Source organism: Pundamilia nyererei, unplaced genomic scaffold, assembly GCF_000239375.1.
Source record: "Pundamilia nyererei isolate P.nyererei 1_Seehausen unplaced genomic scaffold, PunNye1.0 scaffold00094, whole genome shotgun sequence".
Classification (NCBI taxonomy): Eukaryota; Metazoa; Chordata; class Actinopteri; order Cichliformes; family Cichlidae; genus Pundamilia; species Pundamilia nyererei.
Genome location: NW_005187495.1, coordinates 1,681,809 through 1,704,684, shown reverse-complemented (window position 1 = coordinate 1,704,684; position 22,876 = coordinate 1,681,809). Strand labels below are relative to the sequence as shown.

Genomic DNA, 22,876 nt, shown 5'->3' with positions numbered 1-22,876 from the left:
GGTTGTGACTTCCCACAGAGTCCCACGCACAGCTCTGGTGTTGGACTGAGTCATATTTGATTGAGTCAAACTGTGCTTCAGATGTCTGGTATCTTTAATAAACAGTGTGAGCCATTAATGAGAAGTACAAATGCATCACTACAAAGTCACAGGCCTTCACTGAAAATTCTAATTCATTTCATGTGGGAGAGAGAGAGAAAAGAGGCGACACGATTTATGAAGTGCGAGGAGAAATAACATTAGTCTTTTCTTTGTTGATGGAACATGATGTGAAAAATGTCCTCTCTGCAGTGTCGCTGACAGCAATTAGCCGGCAGCCACGAGAGACTGGTGGGAGTTTGGAGGAGTGATGAAATATATTAGACTCCACAATCTGCTGTGGTGTAAATATTTTCACTGCTGAGAATCAGTTGGGTCTTTTGGTACGTTGTAGGGTTGAAAAGCATGTTGGATAATGATGGAAGAAGAGGTTCTTATTTAAACTACGCCAGCACTCTCGGAGCTGAGATCAAAGACTTTCTAATGCTGAGCTTTCAGTTTGATCTCCATGTTAACTGCTACTGTGGCAGCATGATTTAAAACCAGGGATCGGAAATGTTTGATCGTTGGTTCCGTTAAATAGAGACGGCTACACTTTATTTTCAGGAATGACATTTGCCAGATAAACACACAGGTGCTCATAGTGGTGATTGTGTGTGTGTGTTTCCCTTTTCCCGGTCTCAAAGGTCAAGTAGGTGAACTTTGCTACTACAGACAGAGCGGTGCCCTTTGTGGTTTTTATTCTGAGATGCTGTAAACAAACAGACAGGCTGGAGCGTTTGTTAGGACTGTAGCTGCCTCGAAGCGATTCGTTCCTCACGTATCGTTTCGAAGCTGACGGCGGACTTTCCAAGCTGCTGTTGCCTGGGTGACCCTCTATTATATTTACTACCAGGTCATGTGTCAATCAACGGCATTCTTCATTCTCATTCGTTGTCACTTTTTAGTTGCCGGCCTGGAAGTTGAGCAAAGTTAAATCGGGTCCCGCCCACTTCCCCCTTTCGCTCGCAGTTTCTGTTTTCTCTGCAAATCGTTACCAGTGACCATTTTTGCCAGATAAAGTGGACAATGGCAGGATTAGACTGGACTTATGGTGTTTCCACTTTACGTCAATGGGAAGTAAGTTTATAGAAATCGGCGGACTATTTAGGGAAGTGATTTCTTTTCCTGCAAAGAGTTAGATGAGAAGGTTAACACCGCTTTTGACAGTAAATATAGTGGTAAATATTTTGTATAGCTACAGACAGGATTTGGTTTGATACATTATTGTGAAAAAGTCTTGATTAGGGTTGCTAACTTTTAAACTATCAAATAATGGAGACTCTGGCGTGCACAGCCAGCTGGGCATAGTGTAAATATGCACTGTGTGTTCATAGTCTTACAGTAAAAATACAGTAAAACTTTGGCATTCGGTTAATCAATACCTCATCTAAATCAATGTAAAGTGTAGAAGTAAATTTAAATCTACTTTGATATACAAAGAGGTGTTTACAAAGGTTATAAAGCTAGTTATGTAGCTATTTGGTGGTTACGTGTTTTGATATTTACATGTTTACATGTTTGAATGTTTAGACATGCATGTTCAAACCAGTAATAAGTATGTGTTATATCTACCTGGTTGTTTTCCCTGTTTTGATCTGAGTATAAGATTTCCTGGCTTCTGAGAGGCCAGTGAAGTATTCATGAGGGCGGCACACAGGAAGTGTGGGTTGTTGTGGCAGTGTGCTAAAAGTAAAGAGGCTGCTAAAAAGTTATCCGTCTCCGTCTTGCTGTTCCTAATTATTCAGAGAGATTCCCAACCATCTAGTGAACCCTCACGTTACATCAATAAAGAAAAATGCAGTAAATGATGACAGAAATCACAAACAAGCAAAAAATAAAAAAATATTCAAATCAAATACTGCAAATACAATTAGCCAGGTTTCTATGCTACGGAGACCAAACGGAGTCCTAATTTTACAAATCACGCATTACTCCTCATACATATTGTTCGTCAGGGACCGTCGCTAACTGGGCACAAACACTATAAAACACTCGTCTGATACAATTGCAGTCAAATCAGATTTGATATTCGTAAGGTCAATATATTATATTTTGATCATTATACGGGATGTTCCGGCTAAAACGGGACAGTTGGCAACTATAATCGTGATCCACATCTCATTTCTTTATGCAGTGCTGTAAAAAAGTTTTTCTTTTTTGTCCATATTTGTTACACTTAGTTCAGATCATCAAACAAATTTCAATATCAGACAACAGGGTTGTGGCCAAGCAACTCACAGTTGTTCTAGATGAACATAACATTCTTGATAAATTTCAATCTGGCTTTCGTAAGGCTCACACTACCGAAACTGCACTTCTTAGAGTGTCTAATGATATTTTGATGAATTGTGATGCTGGAGAGTGCACTGTTTTGATGTTGCTGGATCTGACCTCTGCTTTTGACACTGTTTATCATCTTATTTTATTAGATAGATTAAACCACTGGGTGGGTGTATCGGGTACCGCATTGGAATGGTTTAAATCCTATTTGTCAAATCGATCTTTCTCTGTGGCTACCTCTAAGTTCAGATCCTCTGTCAGCTCTCTTGCCTATGGGGTGCCTCAGGGCTCTGTCTTGGGACCATTATTGTTTTTGTTGTATTTACTCCCTCTTCTGCAACTTCTTAGCTCTTTCTCTGATATTTCATATAATTGTTATGCAGATGATATTCAGCTATATATCTCTTTTAGGCCACCTGATGTTTCTAAGCTCCAAATCTTGCAGTCCTGCTTAGATTTCGTTAGAGTGGATGGCTGGTAATTACCTTCAACTAAATGCTGATAAAACGGAAGTCTTTGCTCCTGAGAAATTTGTTCCCCACGTGGTTAATAATATAGGCCCTTTTGCTTTTTATATTAAATCCTCCATTAGGAACCTTGGTGTTACATTTGATCCAGCTCTGACGCTGGACACACACGTTAAATCTTTGGTTCGCTCTTGTTTTTACCATTTAAGAAATATCGCTAAGCTGAGTCCCATTGTGTCACGTTCCGAATTGGAAATGATTATTCATGTTTTTGTTTCATCTCGCTTAGACTATTGTAATTCCTTGTTTACTTGCTTAAGTAATGCCTCCCTGGAACGACTGCAGGGTGTTCAGAATGCTGCTGCTAGGCTTCTGATAAAGCATCACAAATACTCCCATGCCACTCTCCTGCTGATTCAGCTGCATTGGCTCCCTGTCAAGTTCAGGGTCCATTTTAAGATCATAATCATGACCTATAGGGCCCTGCACGGTGTAGCTCCAACTTACATAAGTGATCTTCTTCTTCCTTATCACCCCAGCAGGTCCCTGAGGTCTTGTGACCAGGGGTTGCTTGTTGTCCAGCATACAAGGTTAAAAACAAAAGGTGACAGAGCGTTTGTATCAGCGGCTCCCAGACTCTGGAACTCGCTCCCTTTGAGTTTGAGATCTGTGGACTTAATGTCTGTTTTCTGCCTTTGTAAAGCACTTTGTGATTTTATCTTGAAAGGTGCTATATCAGGGGTAGGCAACCTTTCTGATGGTGAGTGCCATTTAAAATTTCCTCAGAGGTCAGTGTGCCATATGATTGCATTAGCAATAAATTTAATAACGCTCTATATGAACAGTTACACACTTTCTATAGAACCACTTTATAGAATTATATTTGTTTGCAGATGTTGGCAGCTATCAGCAAATAGTTATCAGCTATTTTGAAACAAAAAAAGACTTTTTATCCATAACATCAAATGAACTGTACAACAGAAAATACAAATGCTATTTATGGTCTCCTCACAACAATGATAAGAAAAATAAACTAAGCCAATATGGCGTGTTTGTTAATACAGAGACACACATGTTATGTGATCTCTGGTCTCCCACTCAGAGACACGGGTCTCCGAGTGTCCAGCATTCAGACGGCTACCTGAGGACTCATGTGAGAGAAAATCTGCTCACACAGATATTTAGAGCCAAATACTGTCAATAAGGCCTCTGCAATGTTCTGAAGACAGTTAAACTTGTCAGGTGTAGTGATGTCCAGCAGGTGAAAATGCAAGCTCCATGAACACACACAGCTGTGGATTACAGCTGCTTCGATGTCACATTAACTGGCATTAACTCAGCCAGTTAATGCGAGACAAATCTAGCTGCTCATTAAAGATTTCTGGTTTGTTCAGAAAATAAAACATTGGTCCATACACCTGAAAGTCCCAAAAATGCATTGTGTCTCGAGTCTACGGATGTATCCGTGTATTTCCGTGGTGCTGACGCTGTGCTGTACAGTATTTATTCTAGCTAAGGTAACCAACCTTACGTTTTCCCCATTTGGCTCATCCTTGCTTCATGTTAGCTACTTTATGCTAGCTAAAGTAGTTGACTGCTGGATCTTACTTGCTTCATTCATTTTATGCTAGCTCAGGTAAACGTAGTTTGCTTCATGCCATCTATTTATTCTAGGTACGTAATAAACCGTATAAAAGATGGACCTAACTACTTGGCCACCTTTTTTAAAGTTATAACAGTTATAAAAGTCCTGTTTTGAAGCTTAGTGCTGAGAACTTTTACCGCCGCCATCTTGCTGTTTGAAAACTGGATGTGACCAGCATGAGGCAGAAGTGATTGTGAAACTGCTAACAACTTATTAATCACAGGTCTTTAGTCAACGAGGATACCGTGACACTGAGACTGACCGGCATGTATAAAATGAACATGTTTTATACACCATGAGGTGAAATGATTGATTTGAACTCATAAACTCATCAGGAAGGTCAAGGCAGAGGGCCATTTTTCTCATTGTTATATAAGCCTGAGGTCAGTCACAGCGATCGGGCTTTGATGGTCCTTCAAAATGATGCAATTTTTTTCATGTTGGATTCACTTTTCAAAGATAGAAGTCAGTTAGTCGTCAGTCTAATTTGTTGTTTCTTAGTCCGCAGATTATGAGCCTTCACTTCCTGTTTCAGAGAAGTCTAACCCCCTGACACGTGACATCGACCGAGCTTCGGCCTATAGCATTGTGAAGATGTTACAAGTTTGTGATTCCCAGATGTTCCAGAAAGAGGCAGGAACGATCTACCAGGTATATCAGTACTAGCCTTCATGATGGGAAAATGTATTCTCAAAATTTCCTTTTGAGAATTTCTTTAAATCTCATTTCAGAGGCTTTTGAGTGACCAAGTGGTGAAAACCTTAATGGAGGTTGCTAAAAGGGTGGAGGTCATAATAAAGGTGCCTTTTTTTCTCCTCCCTCAATATTTGGATCTGTATTTGCGTCGGTCAGTTGGGCATAGGCTATTGTGCCTTCTGTGTCTTTAACAGGATCCTCAGGAGAGCTGTGTTGTGATGAGCGGTTGTGGCACTTCTGGTCGACTGGCTTTCCTGATCTCGGTAAAAGTTGTCCTGAAATACTCTCTGCGCTGTTCAGGCTTCTGGAAAGCGTATCAGTTACTTGAACGTTCATAATGGAAAATCAAGTGCACAGTGAGCCAGAGCAGAACGAAACAGACCCTGCCAGTAATATGAGGAAAATGGCTCTTAATTAAATTATGTGATCAGATCTCTCTTGCTCATGGAAAAAAAATGCTTCCTGTATTGTGTGTTTATTGTCTGTTTGTGTTGTTAGTCAGGCTTCAACAAAGCACTGAGTCAGCTGAACCAAAGTGAAGTGTATTCATACATCATTGCAGGAGGAGACAGGTGAGTTGGGGTTGTGTAAAGAGAATATAACCAGCAGCAATTTTTTTGCTTGATTAAAATCCTGTAATTAACCTGACATATGCACACATACATGTTCTGGTATCATGTCCTCAGAGCTCTGCTTTCCTCTCAAGAGGCTCCCGAAGACGACCCCAGACTGGGCGTGCTCAATCTGAAGAAGGTCTGGGACATCCTGGAGTGTGTGTCTTGTGTTTTGTGAGAGCATTTTGACCACAGCATGTTGTTCTCTGCAGGTGTGTGAGGGAAAGAAGCGAGTCTTGTTCATTGGCATTTCCTGTGGACTGTCTGTAAGTCAGCCTCAGCTCTGAGGTCAGAGTTTGAATAGTCTATAGCAAATAAGGTTTACCTTGCTCATACCTGAGAAACAATTCAATCTGCAGGTAACTCGAGATCAACCTTTGAGTTTTGGCGTTCACAACTCTTAACTTCTCGTGTGTGCGATTTCTGCCCCCATAGGCTCCATTTGTGGCAGGGCAGCTGGATTTCTGCTTGCAGCACCCTGAAGTCTACACACCTGTGCTGGTTGGCTTCAACCCTGCACATCAGGCCAGGTACAGGACTTTAAATATTTGCAATGAATGTATGATATGTGATAAGTTGTGAATAAATATCCATTTTGTCTTTGAAACAAACTGTCTTTATGTATGTAGAGATGAGCCCATACAAGACTGCACCTTCACGTTTCACAGTGTGGTACAAAGGATGCAAGAACTTGCAAAAAGCCAGAAGGCCTTCCTCATTAACCCAGCAGTTGGGGTACTTGTACCTTTTGAACTTGATGCCCTACACATTACGGTCGATGTGCATTTATATTCAAAAAAGTAAGTGAGCGGTGTGTTTATGATTGGCTGGTGACTGTGTGTGTCTGTTCAGCCCGAAGCCATCAGTGGGTCCTCCAGGATGAAGGGAGGCAGTGCAACTAAGATTCTCCTGGAAGCTGCCTTCTCTGCTGCTCATGCTGCCACTTCCTCCAACACACCTATCACACATAAGTAAGCTGGAAGACATATGTCATGTGTCATATGCCATGTAATGTCATGAACATGCTAACTCTTGGCATGTTGCTGTTGCAAGTGTGCCACAAGATTAGCTAAAGGGACAGAAAACTTACAAACATACAGTGCAGCACTTCAGAGTCACTGCTAGCGACCAATGATTTATGTAAATTTGACAAGCTGAACACATTCTGTACTGCACTGGAAGCACGGCACGGAGGAGATTGATTGACAATGGTCTACAGCCAATCAGGACGCAGAACACAACGTGCTGTCAAACCCCCCCAAAAAGCAGCATGCAAAATTGCCCCCCAAAAATCTGCGAGACAGCGAGGCTGCGAAAAGTGAACCGCGTTAAAGCGAGGGACCACTGTATACCTACTTCAAAGTGGCCTACAAGTAAGGATTTAGATGATGGTGCCACTGGTTCATATATTACCAGTTACATATTAAAGCCTTCCTTAGGCCTGGGGGATGAACTGCCGTGTTTCTCATCTGCTAGAAATTCCTGAGTCTGTGTCATTTGTTTGACAGTTTATGTTTATGGAAGTTTCCTGTGTTGCAAAGAAATTCTACTAAGTGAAACAATAGATTTCGATCAAATACACAGACCACATAAATAACCACATAAATAACATAAGCTTTAAGTGAGCATACATTTTGGACTAGGCCTAGTCCATCTAGTGCAGCGTTTCAGAACCGCACCACCAAACAAAAATGTCACAAAAAGCATATTGATAATTTTTCCCCTCACACCAGGCATAGTGGAATTGACTCAGTTTGTCCCCAGTATACCTTTTTTGCTTTCTTCTGATCAGCACTCATGCTAGGGCCTTCATCTGGGTCGGAGTTTTCTCCAGGACCCAGGTCAGACTGGCTACTTTTTCTTTTCAAATATTTAGTTATTGCTATTATGCGCTGCATTGTCTCACTATTATGTAATTTCTTCTTCATCTTCTTCTATTTTACTGGCAGTTGGCAACCCATTCAATTAGAGCAGGTAGTTGTACTGCCCTCTAGTGGAGGAGAATGTAATTGTTCTGCCCATTATTCACGCCAGTCGCTTAGAGTAGCGGTCCCCAACCCCCGGGCAGAGACTGGTCCGTGAGTCGTTTGGTACCGGGCCGTCTGATACCAGGCTGTGAGAGTCGAGACTCGGGTGTGAAATTTATGGTTTTCAGGGTTTTTATAGGTTTTTATCTTTTTTGATTGATTGATACTGATTGGAAGACTATACAAGAACAGCTGAACCAAAATAGTTTCATGTGTATTTAATAAAATAATAAAAAGACAGAATGTACAGTTACTTCTGGGTCTCCATCATAACCCATCTTTACTCACAATAACTCACATTGTGTGCTTGTCAGTTGCATGTATCAATTTAGTATCTGCTCATGTTCTCATAACCTACAGAAAATTTACTGAAATGTCCTTGAAGCTGACATCACCAGCAAGTTGAGATTAAGCAGAAAAGTATGGGCTCAAAATGTGGTCATAAATATTTTGTACTTGTAAATCGGTTTTGTATGTGTAAAAAAAATTTGTATGTGTAAAAAAAATTTGTGTGTGTGTAAAAAAGATTTGCATGTGTAAAATTTGTGTCTGTGTAAAAAAAGATTTGCATGTGTAAAATTTGTGTGTGTGTAAAAAAGATTTGCATGTGTAAAATTTGTGTGTGTGTAAAAAAGATTTGCATGTGTAAAAAAAATTGTGTGTACGTAAAAAAGATTTGTGTGTGGACTTAGCCAAAAAAACCCCTGCAAATTACAAGTACAAATTTTGACCCTATTTTTCTTCCTTTCATCTTATTGGTCAATGTCATGTCAATCACAAATGTAACAATCCAATCAGAGAACAGATGGGTTTGGCTGTCGGAGGGGCGCTTTTTTTGAAAAATCTTTTTTATGCACGCACAATTTTTTTTTTTTTACACATACAAATCCTGATTTACAAGTACAAAATATTTATGACCACATTTTGAGACCATAGAAAAGCTGTTATGTGTATTGGAGTACACCACAGCGTATTTTATTGGGTTTTGCTGACCTCTAGAGGTCATTACAGAAAAGAGAATCTGTTTGGCATGATGATAGACACAAAAATCTGCACTCTGTGCTTTGTTTTTGTGTCTGTTCAATAGTGGTGTTCTGCAGCACATGATGGCATATGAGAGAACACTGGCTGTCACGTACTCTCAGACTGACGGCATCACTACTCTGGTGGAGGCAGCGGGACAAAGGTAGAACATCTCATCCGACATCTTTAACTGACGCCTCGAAACTCACTGAAAAAGAAAACGAAGTATGTTGATTTATAGCAGCACACTGGTTCTAGCAGTTAGTGCAGGTGACAACTGAATTAGTTAATGAATCAGCACAAAAAGCATAGAAGCAAAAATGACTACAGATACTTAACTTGTTGCCATACGGCAGTTTCAGTCTGATGTGCATCTGGCTGTGTTTCAGTTTGCAGTGCAGCAGGCACGTGTATTACCTGGGCTGGGGTTCGCTGGCTTTGCTGGGCCTCATTGATGCCAGTGAGTGTAGCCCCACATTTGGTGCAGGTAAGCGCAGTGCGAGGTCCTCATTAGGAGCCAAACTACACTGCCATAAAGAAAATGTCTTTTTTTTCTTTTTGTTTCGCATCGCAACTAGTGATGGAAACTGTGTGTGTGTGTGTGGCACAGACTATGAAGACGTTCGAGGCTTCATCAGAGGAGGATACAGAGAGCTGAATAACAATGACGGTCCCTTAACTTCACTGGTGTGTGAAAGAAAACAATGTAATAACATCTATTTAGACAAAAGATAAACGATGAAGTAATTACTGCATCAAATCTTTCATTTCACACAATGCTCAACCAATTCACAGTGAAGTGCACAGATTCTTCTTCTACAGAAATCCTGCCACTACCAGCTGACTGCAAGCATGGAGATTTCTATTCTAACATGTCTGTGGGTTTGAAACAAGGCCACACAAAGTAATAACATGTCTGAAATCCTGTAAAATCCAATTAACATTAACATCCAGGTCTTGTTGTGTACCTTGCAATGACACATCTGTCTCTGCAGAGCAGAGACTAGAGCAGGATTAGAGTAAAATACACACTGCTGTATCTGCTCAATGTTCCTTAATCTTTTTTTTTTAATTATACCGCTTGTTGGTGTTAATTAGATTTTCATATCAGTGTCGGTAGGACTTACAGGGCACTCTATCAGTCATTTAGACATAAAATTACATGTTTGCTCCAGCATTCACCTGTTTCAGGGTAGGGATTATATGAATGGGCTAATATGAATGTTGAACAGAGAACCACATCTAGGTCCCCAGTTAGGAAACATAAATAAAGAATTCATTCTACACAGATTAGCTGACTAAAATACAACCACTTCTTTGTGTCCCCCTCGGAATAATGGAAAAAAATGAGCAAGATTAATGTAGAAAACAGAGAAAAATAACATATTTATAAAGCATTAAAGCTAGCAAGTGCATGCTGAGGTGCCTGCTGCCACAAATTTAGCTAGCAGGTAGTACAAGGGGTTATTGTCTCTGACTAGTTCTGACTTACACTTGATTTCCTAGCATCCCAGCCTCAGCGGATCCCCAGGATCTTACAAGACCGAACTTATGGCTCCAGATGTTTTTCTACTAACATTTATGACCAGATCACCACCAAGTCATAAATGTGTATTAGCAAAATAATCTGAATGCAAGGAACAGAGCCAAACTTAGCCTGCATCATCTGACATCCTTCTACACATTCAACTGGAAAATGTGATATAGCCATACTGCTACAGTTTTTCAAACTGTGTGAATCATTAAGTCTTATTAAAGGACCCAAAATCCAAGATACAGGAGGCAAGGAGGCAGTCCAAGAGAACAAACATTGAATTCAATTTATTTTATTTCAGTTTAAAGGGCCAAATCACAAAAACAGTCACCTCAAGGCGGTTTATATTGTAAGGTAAAGACGCTACACTAATACAGAGAAAAACCCAACAATCTGATGTCCCTCTTTGCACAAGCACTTGGCGACAGTGGGAAGGAAAAAGTCCCTTTTAAGAGGAAGAAACTTCCAGAAGAATCACAAGAATATCACAATGGAAAAAAAGGGGAAACATACTATTAGTAGACACCCCGTCAAAGAGAGGCGTGTCCTATTACACTAATTAGGGCAACAGGACACAGGGTGGAAACTATCAGGGAAGAGTGAAAGTCGGAAATGAGGGAAAAGGGAGGAAGTCAAACTGACTTAAATAGATAAAGATTAACCTTGAACAAATAAATACTAAGACATGACAGTGACAGACATAGATAACACACAGAGAACCAAAAAGTAGAATACATACTAAAATAAAAAAGATTCAAAGCCTCTACAAGCAAAACACCCCAAAGTTCTCTGAAGTGTAAAAACAGTAAAACTGAAACTCAAATATTAACTAAGAATACACCCCCCCCCCTCCCCAAAACAGTTGAACCATGGCACGCCTCGGTGACCAGCTTTCCACAGCTGTTATTGCCGCACGCCACCTTCCAACCCACCTCCAGCTCAGCTCCACATCTTCTGTCATCGTTGCCGTTCTGTTCTGTGCTGAGGCCACGCTGCCCTTTGCTTTCATTATAAACATGTGACAGGGCAGAGAGATGCTAATACCAGTCTTCTTCTTCTTCAGTGGTCCTGGCTATACCATAGTTTTCTCTGAAACTATGTCTTTCCTGTAGGGCCCCAAGTTCTCCATAGCACATGAGGACTTCCTACATCTGATCCTGCCGTGTCTTACTGATAAGGACACCGTGCTGCTAATCTACACGCACTCCGGTGAGACGGCGCTTTGTTTGTAACTTGGATTTTTTCCAGAGCAGCAAGTGTTTTGACAGCCTCTCTCCACAGATGACGCCACTGAAGTGGGTAACATGGCCCGCAGAGTGAGAGAAAAGACGCCCAACCTCCATGCTGTTTATCACCAGGCTGATGGAGACACAGCAGCTTCTTTACAACAAGTAGATGTCTGAAGTTTTGGAACTGCAATATTATTGTCTGATCTTTATGGAGTCACAATTAGAGACAGAAAGGATCTAGCTAAACTAATAACACACAAACTGCACTGTTATTCACATGTCCAGCCCAAACTGTCATTTTAAAAAATAAGCTGTATTTTTCATTTTGGCAGTGACTTGACAATCACTCAGCCTACAGCGAGGTCTGTGTTCACACGTTAATCTTGAATCGTGTTTCACACACAGTGCTGACTGATGGATTTTACAAACATGCACACTGCTGTGCGCACTGCATGTATGAACACCTGTTCAAGGTTTAACTGCATTGCTTTGACATTAGCATGAGCCAAGATGTTGTAAGACCTTCTTTAGCATAACAACCTCCATCAGCTACAAAACTATTTCAGTACATCAGTATTTTGGCATTTAAAAATATGAATTTCATTTCATTAGCCATTTTGTTTCAGGTTATGTACTGCTGCACTCAAAGCCCTCTTTAAAATATGTTTATAGACTGTTAAATCAGTTGTTCCCTCAGTAATTACAGGTTTTCCATGCCCTGAGGTATCACAACAAATTCTTTCTCATCTGTCAACGGAACAACATCCCGAAGTGCTCTGTTGCAAACTTGGGATGTGCCAGTGACAGCTGTTGCTAGAGGCATTATGTGTTCAGGTTCTCATTTCTTTCCATTTCCAATTCGGGAACATCTGAGGAACACCTGGATGAAATTTCAGTACATCTTTGATCTCAAACCTGTACTTTAACCTTGAATGTCTCAGGAGTTCCTTGAGGGAATGTTTTGGATGGACTACAACTGGTAGTTTCTCTTTCCCAGTGTAAAAAAGATTAGTTTAAAGTCAGGTCTGTGGTAGTAAATCTACCAATTTAAGTGAACTCTATGAATTCTGCCAGGAAGACTGATCAAATATTAAGCCAGAAGCTGATGGTTACCAAAAGGGCCTGGTCGTGGTTCAGCTTACTGTGGGACATTAGTGGGTTTGTATTGTATACAAACGTCTGACTAAGTTCTTCCAGCCTGAACCATGAGTGATCATGAATGTGTCTGGGTATAGTGTAGTCAGATGGTGTCTGGCTACAATTGTGTCTTATATGAAAATCAGATAACATATTAGCATTAACTGATACAAAAATCAAGGTTCACAACCTTTTATAACAACTGTACTTGGGTATTAATGTGGGTATCTTTTCTTTGCAGGACGACATCAAAAAACTGTGTTTATCTACACTAAAGATAACTTGGCCTCAAGAAGCACTTGTTTCAGGGACCTTGCAGCATATGGTACAGTATACACACACACTTTGACACACATTAGCCCAACAACTCACTGAAGCATGAGAAATAATATAATATTAAATGCTCTGTCATTATATTTCTGCCACCTTCTTTCCTTAGAGACGCTTGCACCCATATAAAGAGATAAATACAAAAAAAGTCATCTTTATTGATTCTCAATTTTTCTTGCTTCTGTAGATCTTATTTTGGATGGCAGGTTATTTTCTTTAATGTTTCCTCTCAGTGTGGTTTTTATAAATGCAGGGGAAGGAAAATCAATAACTTTTCTGTGTGAGCAGCGGGAGCTGTCCACCAAGCTGGTGCTGAACGCTGTGAGCACTGGAGCTCATGTCTTAAAGGGGAAGATATACCAGAACCACATGATTGACCTGCAGGTCACCAACACTAAACTGTACCGCAGGGCCACGCGTTTACTCCAGGTACTGTGATGTAAAATGCTAACAAAGTTTAAACACTGCATTACAGGGTGTACTGTTTGTGCTCCGTCCTTTTCATGATTACTGACTACAATTTTCACACTATGCCCTTTTTTTTAGTAACCAATAAACAACATGATGGGAACCCACAGGGCAAAGTGTTTTTGTTTTTTTAAATAAGTCCATCTTCTTACTTTTCTTTCTGTTTACGTGCAGCACATTCAGCAAAGAAGACTATAACTTACTATAACTTAGAGGTAAATTAAGGCTTAATCATTCTATTTTCAGAAGCTTTCTGCATGTCCAGAGGAAAAATGTGAGGAAGCTCTTTTAAAGGCAATCTACCGAGTAGACATGCTGACACTGGAGATGACATCCTCTGACATCACCACACACACGTGCTTTGCCAGAAACAGCACCAAGGTAAAGAGGTGATGTGCATGTTGCTGACAGATCCATACCAGAAACCCGATTTTAAAAAAGGTTTCTTCTTGTCATTACCTCTTTCAGTTATAGGTAAGTGCTTTAAAAAGCTTTACAAACATATGTTGAAACACATTTTAGAATTTAAAAACAACCGTTTTTTAAAATAATATTATTTCGACACATTAGCCTATAGCTGTGAAAACTACTATATTGCTGTTCATTGGTTCTGTGTAAGAGGTTGGAGGTTTTTATCAAAGTTCTTATAATCAAGAGGGTCTCAGGCTGTGATAGTTTTCTCTTGGGATTACATCACATTCACTTTTACTCATTTTACTCCATTTCAGAGGGGAAGTGCCAACTGCTGTGGCACTCCTCGTCTCTTTGCTTGATTTTGCTCGTCGTCAGATTGTCCATTGATCCAAAGATGCTTGTGACATAGAAAGAATCATGTTTAGAAGTTAACTTTGGTCTTCTTCCCCTCACCCCCAACCAGTCACAGCTGATTGCCGCCCTTTCCTGTGTCTGGTTCTGCTGGAAGTTTCTTCCTGTTAAAAGGGAGTTTTTCCTTCCCACTGTCGCTGAGCGCTTGCTAGTAGGGGTTTGTCTCACTGTTGTTGTTTTGTTGTGATTTTGCAGTATATAAATAAAAGTGAATTAAATTGAATAAATTACTTTATGTAGAATGACCCACATGGTTGAAGAAAAATCTGGTTTCTGGTACGGAAATCACATAAAGAGCTGAATAACTGAAGAGAGAGGAACTAAACGGCTGTATCATGTTGTCTCCCTCTTTTTAAGGTGGTCCCTCTGGCTTTGGTCATTTTACTTACCGGTTGGTCACTCGTGGAGGCGGAGTCACATTTGAAGCAGCAGCCAATTGTTAGGGAAGCCGTGGCTCAGTGGATGTGGTAACGGAGGCCGTTAAGTTAAAATCTTACATACAAAACACAGATTTGAGCACTTTTATCTCACTCTTAAATGAACATACTTCTGTTTTAATTTAATGTGATTGAAATAAAATAAGTAAATTTAAAAAAGTGTGTTTTCTAAGATAATGAAAGTTTTAGCCTTTTTGACTCAAATTCACTAAACTATGTTAGAAAGCCTGACACTCTATGTTCTGTAAGTGTTTTCTGGAGTTTAAAGGCTCAGCAGGATCTGTCCGTGTGATGTAAGTCAATCTCAATCCCTCTTTTGCTCAACTTACTCACAGGTCGGGGATTAGCGTGGTTTATGTGTGAGTATCTTGAGAGAGAGGTTGAACAGCTTTGGAACTCCACTGGAGGAGAGCCAAACACAGCGGCGAAGCCCAGAGAGAAGGAGGTCCCAAGAAGATGAAGTGCACATCAGGTCTGGATCAGAAAGCGTTAGGACACAATTCTCAGCATTTCTGTTTGCCACCTATAAAATCACAGTGATTTTACTTCATAAACCATTTATTACTTACACTGCTGGCTGTTTGATTTTGTAGCATGATGTTAACAAGTGCAGTAATAAATGGAAGTAAAGGGCCTGAGATCATTGCACTTTATTATGTGTAAGACTAAAGCCGGGAAGTGATTAGCGTAGCTTAATAACCTGAAAGTAGAAGGACACATCTTGCTCTCTCTCATTTCTTGGGTTTCGATCTATACACAGAAACAAATTTGTTCCACAATCAAAGTGTCTAATTGTCTCTAAACCGCTACTAGTGGAAGTTCCTTTCACCTGTAGCTTTTGAGTTTATAGCCATGCTAGCTGTTTCTTTCTGGTTAGATGCCATGCTAACCTAAGCTAATCACCATGTAACTAGACTTATTAATGTAAGTTTGCGTTTCAGTACTCTAAAGCTGGGCATGTTAGCATGGTGGTCTGTGGGTATAACTCACTTTTGGAGCAACCTCAAGTGGCCATTAGAGGAACTGACATTTTTAGACATTTCACTGCATTTAACAATCATTTACAGATGAGGACAGAATTATTAAACAAATCAGGGCCTTGTCCTGGCCAGTCAGTCACATTCACTTAGGTCTTCTGGGGCAGTTTTTCACACACACCGCAAGATCTGATATCTCCGTGCTGGCGTTGTCCCAACATCATAATAACGTTAGTCCCAGATCAACATCGCAACTAACCAATATGTCTGAGCATTCAATTATCTTTAGTCAAGAAGTTAACTAATGCTATTAAAAAGTATCATTAGCAAACCTAAGGCTAAGAGGAAACCAAACTTGATAATATATTCATTATATCAATAAAATTAATAAAGAAAACACTTCAAATTCTTACCATTTGTCTGACAAGAAAGTTTTATATAAAGAAGGGTATTTTTCTTCTTTTTTTATCCACATTGCGAAGCTATGACAACATGATTGCTTAGTTGCAATGTTGATCCTGGAACGAGGTTAACACACCAAAACAGGCATGTTAGATACACTGTTCTTCACCAGAAGCAACATATGTTTTGGGTTATGGTCATGTTGGAAAATAAAGTGATGACCCAAACACAGTTTTGCTGCTGACTGCTTGAGGTTTTCTTTAAAAATCTTCACATATCCTTTCTCCTTCATGATTCCTTCCACCTTGACAAGATTCCCAGTTCCAGACACACTGAAGGATCCCAACATCATAATACTCTCACCACCGTGTTTCACTGTGGGGATTGCGGTGTTATTGGGTTATACAGCATGAAACTACTAAGTGCCTGCCGGACACGTGGCAATTGGTTGATCAAATGAACGCTGGTATTTTCTGGAGAGAAGAGCGGAAACTTGTCAGTGTGGACATCGCACTCCTAGGCTCCACTCAACAAGAACTTACGAGAGGCAGCGAAGACCGGATTATGAATAAGCGCCAAGAAGATAGGTACTTCGTGTGGGTTATGCTTACATTTGAGTACCAGAGTACAAGTTGACGAAGTTGAGAATTTCTGCTACCTAGGTAGCATTATCTCAAACGACGATGTCTCCGATCGAGATGTCTGTTCCAGGATTGGCATGGTGTCTGGAGTTACAGCACATCTGGAACTCAACTTTACTGAACACGCCGATCAAGATTCATCTGTTCAACTCCATTGTTATCCCAATCACCCTCTACGTTAGCGAGACATGGCAATCAACAAATGCAACAATCCGTCAGCTGAACGTGCTCCAACAACGTGGCCTCCGGCAAATTCTGGGACCGGATAATGAACAAAGAGGTGCTACACAGAGCAGGCATGCTTCCCCTAGCCGATATTGTTGCTCAATGTTGATTTCGGTTTGCAGCAAAATTCCTTTGCCTACTCCTTCACCGGCTAGCCAAAGTCGCCATGACATGGTTTCCACATAGAGGGAAACGCAAAAGAGGAGGTCCTAAGACCACCTGGTGTCGGACCATAATAGATGATCTGGAGCATGCCAGCGTTAACTTGGATGAAGCCGAAGCAATAGCAGCTGATCAACAACAATGGACATCAATAGCTGGCCGATGCGCTGCATGGTGTAGGAGAAACTAAAGACTAAAGAAAAGACCACTCTCCAATCTTTCTTTAAACATAATCAATGTTTCTATGACCAAAGAGCTCTAGTTTCATTTCATCTGACTAATAGACGTACTTCCACGATACAAGCTTGCATAACTGACTTGGAGTTTCAGCTCCATCAAACACTGCTGAGTTACAGAAATGTGTCCAGATTATTATAGAACATTTGGAGAATTACCATTCAGTGCATTTATTTTATTTCTGTCAGTATCATTACATTCATATAATCATTTGCTCTAAGTACATGATGTTCACTTTGTGATGCTTAAGATTAGTGGACGGACAGACAGACCAGTAACAGCATAGGCACACACACCTTCTTGGTACCACAAAATAGGAGGCTTTTGTCAAACTAAGCAGTAAGAGATAAGCGCCTCATTCTCACTGTCCTGAGCACACACTGACCGTGTGCAGTGTCCCTGCTCTAATATACAGTTGAAGAGTAAGCCTGAAGCCTTTAACAGCAGCTTTGACTCATTCCAGCTTGTTTAACAGGCTTTGTGAGTCTAATGGAGAGCCACTAACTTAAGTGTGATCTCCTCCTCTGTTTGTGTCGATCATCCTCTATGTAACCATGGATACAATAAGGCATCAGTAACACGCTTCACGCTGTTGTTCCACATGGCTGGTGTGCAAACTCCGCCAGTATCTACAGCATGTAACACACCTAAGGAGACTCCTTTACCAAAGCAGCAGAGAAAGGTTTACATCAACCTTAAAGTCAGGCTGTCGTCTCCTAAAATTTCCTGCAGCTACATGCTGCACACTGCTTCTCCTGGGACAAAAAGCATTTACGGTATGATCACAGTAATAGGATTACATAAATACAGTGAGGTACAGCACAGTTAAAACACATTCTTACTGTCAAGAATTCAAAGATAATACATTGTTATTAAAGTACAGTATGTATTATTTGAAGGTACGTGAAAATAGAATACTTTGACATTTTGAAAAATACAGCTGTTTACTTTCTTGCTAAGAATTGACTAAGAAAACATTTATGTATGCAAGCTAAATGCTAAATGAATACAAAGTTGGGAGTTAATGAGCTTTATTTAACTTAACACTGGAAGAAAAAGGAAACTGTGAGCTAGCTTTGTTTAGAGGACAATAAAAATGACATTAGTTTATTAGACACTCTAAAGGTCAGTAATTAGCTATGCTAAGCTAAGCTAATTCTAGCTTTTAAGTGTGTACGCTTGATAGTGCTGATAAGTCTTCACACTAGCTCAGCAAGAAAGCAAACAAGCCTATTTTTAAAAAAAAAAAGATTCTAATGTAATCACATTACAGACTTGTATAGGTTTAAACAATTGATTTAACAGGTTAAAGATTTAAACAAGTAGTTAAGATAATAGGTAAGCTAGGAAATTACCTTTTTTTAAATCTCCATGACGATAACATTTTATGACTTCCTTTGTACACTTAATGACAAGTTTTGACAACTAAATATATATATAATGAAGACATGGTTTGAAGAGCAGTAGAGTAGAATAGTTTGGGGTTTTTCCGTAGCTGCAGCGGCAGAGACCACCCTCACTAACTTCTGATGCACACCCAGTCACTTTGTTTTATAAGCAGGGTGAAATATGACAAAAAACCCACAGTTCATAAAAGACCTTCAAGGATTACTTCTAGTATGTTTTTCAGGGTAAAAAAAATCAAAGCAAGCTGGGTGACCAAAACCCTGAGAATCCAGCATTGACTCAATGATACAGCTCCAAGAAATAATCGCAGAACTGAACCGATAACCCAATAAATACAACTGCCACGGCTGAGCTAACGTGTAGTAAATATAAAAAGCTATTCCATTCAATACAGCAATAAATCTGTCCACTGAGCACTAAACTGAGTTCTGATAAGTCGCCCATAGATACCAAGTGTTAGTTTTTCAAAAATATATTCTCATATGCCTTCTTACATACAGTTAACTTCAAAAATATACACAGATCCATTATAAACACAATAAATGTACGATAGACTGGTTTCAAGTTTCATTTTGCTTTTGTAACATAAATTAGTTTTGTTCCTCCTAAACAAGATCTGGATTAATAAAGTGCTTCAAGTTTTTAAGTGAGTCTTTAAACCTATAAAAATGCCTATGTTGATCCAGTGTAGTCCCAGAAAGAGCAAATTATGTTTTTAAAACTATGTCACTAAGTTGGGGATTCACCTGGCGAATAGTCTTTGAAAGTGTCCTGAGGTGTATCCAAAAACTGTCCAGTTTGTCTTAATCCTCTTTCGGTTTGAGTTGCTTGACCTTGGCTGGTGACCGGCTCCTTCTCTTGCCATTGCTACCACCTGTGGATATGCTGTCAGCCGTTTTGGACACTTCAGTGGAGTCCACAGGATTTTGTGGGGACTCAGCGTCGATGTCCTCCAATGAGCCAGGCTGGGACTCCACTGAGGTTCTGGTGAACTGATGCAGAAGAGCACCATCCTCTCTTTTGCTTCCATTTGCCTTATCCTCTTCCTCTTCCTCTGGCTTGAACTCTTTAACAGCATCTTCCTCCTCATCTTTGTCTTCTCCACTTTCTTCCTTCTCCTCCGATCCTGATTTGTCAGCAGTGGTGTCGCTCGAACGTTTGCTATCTATGTCCGAGTCTTCCGCGTCTGCCTCCTCTCCCTCGGTCATGCAGGCAGCTGGAATCGCGTCCTGCCCCTGTAGGGTTAAATGAGATAACAATAAATGATTTCTGAGCATAAATGATTTCTGAGCAGTTTTAATTAGATGAATTGGGCATTAGAGTGCTGTAATTACATCTACAAGATGCTTACATAGTACCACCAAATTAATGTGTGAGATTAAAATGAGTTAATCAGTGCAGGGAGGTGCCCGTAAATAATATCACCAAACTGATCCTTAACCGGTTTCAGCTTCCGATGGAGGCAAAAATACACAGTTTAAAAGTATTTTTAACATGTTGAAGCTTTTTTTGTAACTGGCAAAAGCAGCATACGTCCATCAGCGGAAGCTTCATGTTGGTGCCAAACAAAACAGATTTGTTCAGGCTCTCTAATTGGATGGCGAGATTATCTTTTCCCACAGGCTTAGAATTAGTGGTGAGGATGCAATAGGTCAGATTCCTCTTTAAGGAACAGCGCAGTTTGTTGTTCAGGGACTCAGTGGTGTTTTGTATTCACTTTGTATTCTGTATTCACTTGTATTGGATTGATACAATAATTTGCGGTACTGCACGGCACTAAAGGGGAGTCAAAATTAAGCTGGAGAGTCAGTCTGATCATGTTTGTTGGCCTATCTGACATCTTTAATCAATGCGGTTAAACTTCCATGAGTGCAGTGCTGTTTTACTAACATGAAAGTGACTGTCCTTTAAAAGAAAAAAAGAAAACAATGCTATCCTTTGTGTTATATATAATAATTACTGAATAAACTTCAGTAAAAACATGGTTCACATTTACCTGTGGCGAGGTTCTTTCCTTTTCAGATGCCTCCCCTTCCTGTTCCTCACTCGATTCACCCTCTCCTGTGTCGTCTTCCTCGTCATCTTCACCCTCTGCTGACGCACTGTCCCTCTCTGCAACCTCCTTTGACAATGTCGACTTTTCATTTTCTGTCATTTCTGCAGCACTATCCTCCCCCTCTTCCACACTTTCACCCTCGGTGGGTTTTTCTTTATCGTCTACTCTCTCATCACTCTCTTCATTTTCTGGGGTTTCTCCTTTGCCCACTGACGCCTCTTTTACTGTGTCTTGGTCGCTTGTCTCCTCTTCTTCGCCAGTTCCTGTGTCTCCCTCATTTTCCTCTGTTTCATCTTCTCCCATGTCTTCTTCATCCTCTCCTGTTTGCTCCTCTCCATCCTCCTCTTGGTCACTCTCATCCTCGTTTCTGGTACACTTACACTGATGTTCTTCATCCTCCCCTCCAGTTTCTGATGTCTCATCTTCTCTCACTTCTTCACCACTTGTTCCTTCTTCTTCCTCCTCCTCTTTGCTTGCATCACTTTCCTCATTTTCCTCCTGTTCATCTTCTGTCTCCTCTTCTTCCCTTGCTTTACCGTCATTGTTTTCTTTTTCAGCCTCTTCATCTTCCTCTGCAATCGTCTCCTCTAAAACAACAACAGCTCTGATGTCCTCTTTGGTTTCCTCGTCTTCCTCTTCCTCCTGGACTACGTCTAAATTCCTCCCATCGTCGTCTACAGCCGCCTGGCTTTCGTCTTCCACTGCCGCAGGCTGCGGCACGGTTGCAGGGGCTGGGCTTTTCTTCAGCTGAAGTATCTTAAGTAGGTCAAAGTCCTTCATCACCGGTGCTTCAGCCGCTAGCGGGTTGATTTTGAAAGGCCGTGCAGCCATTTTCTTGCGAACACAAGCTTCGCATGGACAGTATTCGTCGTCACTTCGCTGGTCGCTGAACTCCCCCGTCATCTCTCCGTCGCTGAGGGACTCGCTGGTCTTCACCGACTGTTTCTTCATAATCTAAAAAGACAAACAAACAAACAAAAATTAAATCCAACAATTTATGTCATCCAAGCAGTATCCTCTGCTATGAAGACAGTTTGTGGTAGATTTACCTTCAACATCTGACGTCTCTTCTCTGTTGTAGTGGACTCTCTGGAGAGATGTGTTCCTTGTGGCGGCCGAGGTGACCTACCACCTCTCCCCGCTCGACCCTGAATCTTCCTCATTTCACGTTCAATACTGCCCTGGATGCGTCGGCTCACCTCATCCCTCAGCTCGCATATCATGGTGTCCAGGATGTGACTGTCATCTAGATCCCATCGAACTTTGAACTCTGCCACTGCATTAATGTAGTGGACCATAAACTGTTTTTCAAGCTTCTTCAGAAGGTGAAGTACCCACACTGGGTCAGGGTCTTGGGATGGTCTTTTGGCCAAAGATGCTCGAAGAACAGTTGGGGGTGTGCCTGTACTAGAGTCTTCCAATGTCTCGTGCTCATTATCGGTGGGAGATTTGGAACTGTCTTTGGCAGAGGTCTTGTCTGATGACTCTGAGGGTTTGGAGCTTTCGCTTTTTTGAGGAGCTTCTTCACTTTGCACTGGTTCCTCTGCTGTGTCTGCCTTAGCTTGGTCTGTGAATGTTTCCTTGTGTTCTGTCTCAATATCTGTATCTCCTGCCATTTCATTTCCCTCTTCCTCCTCTTCTACAATGTTCTCTGCTACCTCGTGTGCTTGTAGAGATTCTCTCTCTTTTGGAGGTGTCTCATCTTCTCCTTGATTGCCATTTTCCTTCCCTGAACCTGCAGAGCCACTGCTCATATCCACCCCAGATGAGGACCTTGGTGGTGTCACCTGCTCTGGGCTACTGTTCTTGTTCTCCTTTGTCTCCTTGGCTTGGATGTTCCCAGGCTCAGTGAGCCACAGGGAATGAAGGATAGCCATTATGTCTTCATACTGCTGGCTGCGACCCTTCTGTACATCACAGCCAGGGCCCAATGAAGGCTCAATGAGCTGGAGCTGGGCCAAACAGTCCAAAAGACC

General features: G+C 40.9%; 2 protein-coding genes across 4 annotated transcripts in view; one reads left to right on the top strand and one right to left on the bottom strand.

The window, feature by feature from the left end:
- Positions 1–928: 928 nt before the first annotated feature.
- On the top strand, positions 929–14,930 carry gckr (glucokinase (hexokinase 4) regulator). 3 transcript variants are annotated; one of them, XM_005739854.1, is made up of 19 exons: positions 929–1,158; positions 4,975–5,124; positions 5,205–5,273; positions 5,364–5,432; positions 5,668–5,741; positions 5,856–5,922; positions 5,996–6,049; positions 6,219–6,313; positions 6,413–6,518; positions 6,636–6,754; positions 8,898–8,996; positions 9,223–9,320; positions 9,444–9,520; positions 11,480–11,576; positions 11,649–11,758; positions 12,975–13,058; positions 13,352–13,492; positions 13,781–13,912; positions 14,714–14,930. In XM_005739854.1, the coding sequence occupies exons 1-19, from the start codon at positions 1,108–1,110 to the stop codon at positions 14,825–14,827; spliced, it is 1,806 nt and encodes a 601-aa protein (XP_005739911.1). In that variant the 5' UTR covers positions 929–1,107; the 3' UTR covers positions 14,828–14,930. The 3 variants fall into 3 exon arrangements, with proteins under 3 accessions (XP_005739911.1, XP_005739910.1, XP_005739912.1); XM_005739853.1 differs by having other exon boundaries at positions 13,778–13,912; XM_005739855.1 differs by having other exon boundaries at positions 1,104–1,158; positions 5,009–5,124; positions 13,778–13,912.
- Positions 14,931–17,590: 2,660 nt separating this feature from the next.
- Positions 17,591–22,876, bottom strand: part of rp1l1a (rp1 like 1a) — a 14,706-nt gene continuing 9,420 nt past the window's right edge. The window contains exons 6-8 of the mRNA XM_005739887.1: positions 21,950–22,871; positions 20,841–21,854; positions 17,591–20,079 (exon numbers count right to left, since the gene is read on the bottom strand). Coding sequence (XP_005739944.1) covers positions 19,648–20,079; positions 20,841–21,854; positions 21,950–22,871 — 2,368 coding nt within the window. The 3' untranslated portion in view covers positions 17,591–19,647. The remainder of the gene's footprint in view (positions 20,080–20,840; positions 21,855–21,949; positions 22,872–22,876) is intronic.

What these genes read in the sequence shown, in the direction of transcription:
- gckr (XM_005739853.1), top strand. Translation starts at nt 1,108, where the DNA reads ATGGCAGGATTAGACTGGACTTATGGTGTTTCCACTTTACGTCAATGG. An exon ending in AACCCTGCACATCAGGCCAG is followed by an intron (nt 6,314 to 6,412) that starts GTACAGGACTTT and finishes TTATGTATGTAG; the next exon opens with AGATGAGCCCATACAAGACT. An exon ending in AACACACCTATCACACATAA is followed by an intron (nt 6,755 to 8,897) that starts GTAAGCTGGAAG and finishes TCTGTTCAATAG; the next exon opens with TGGTGTTCTGCAGCACATGA.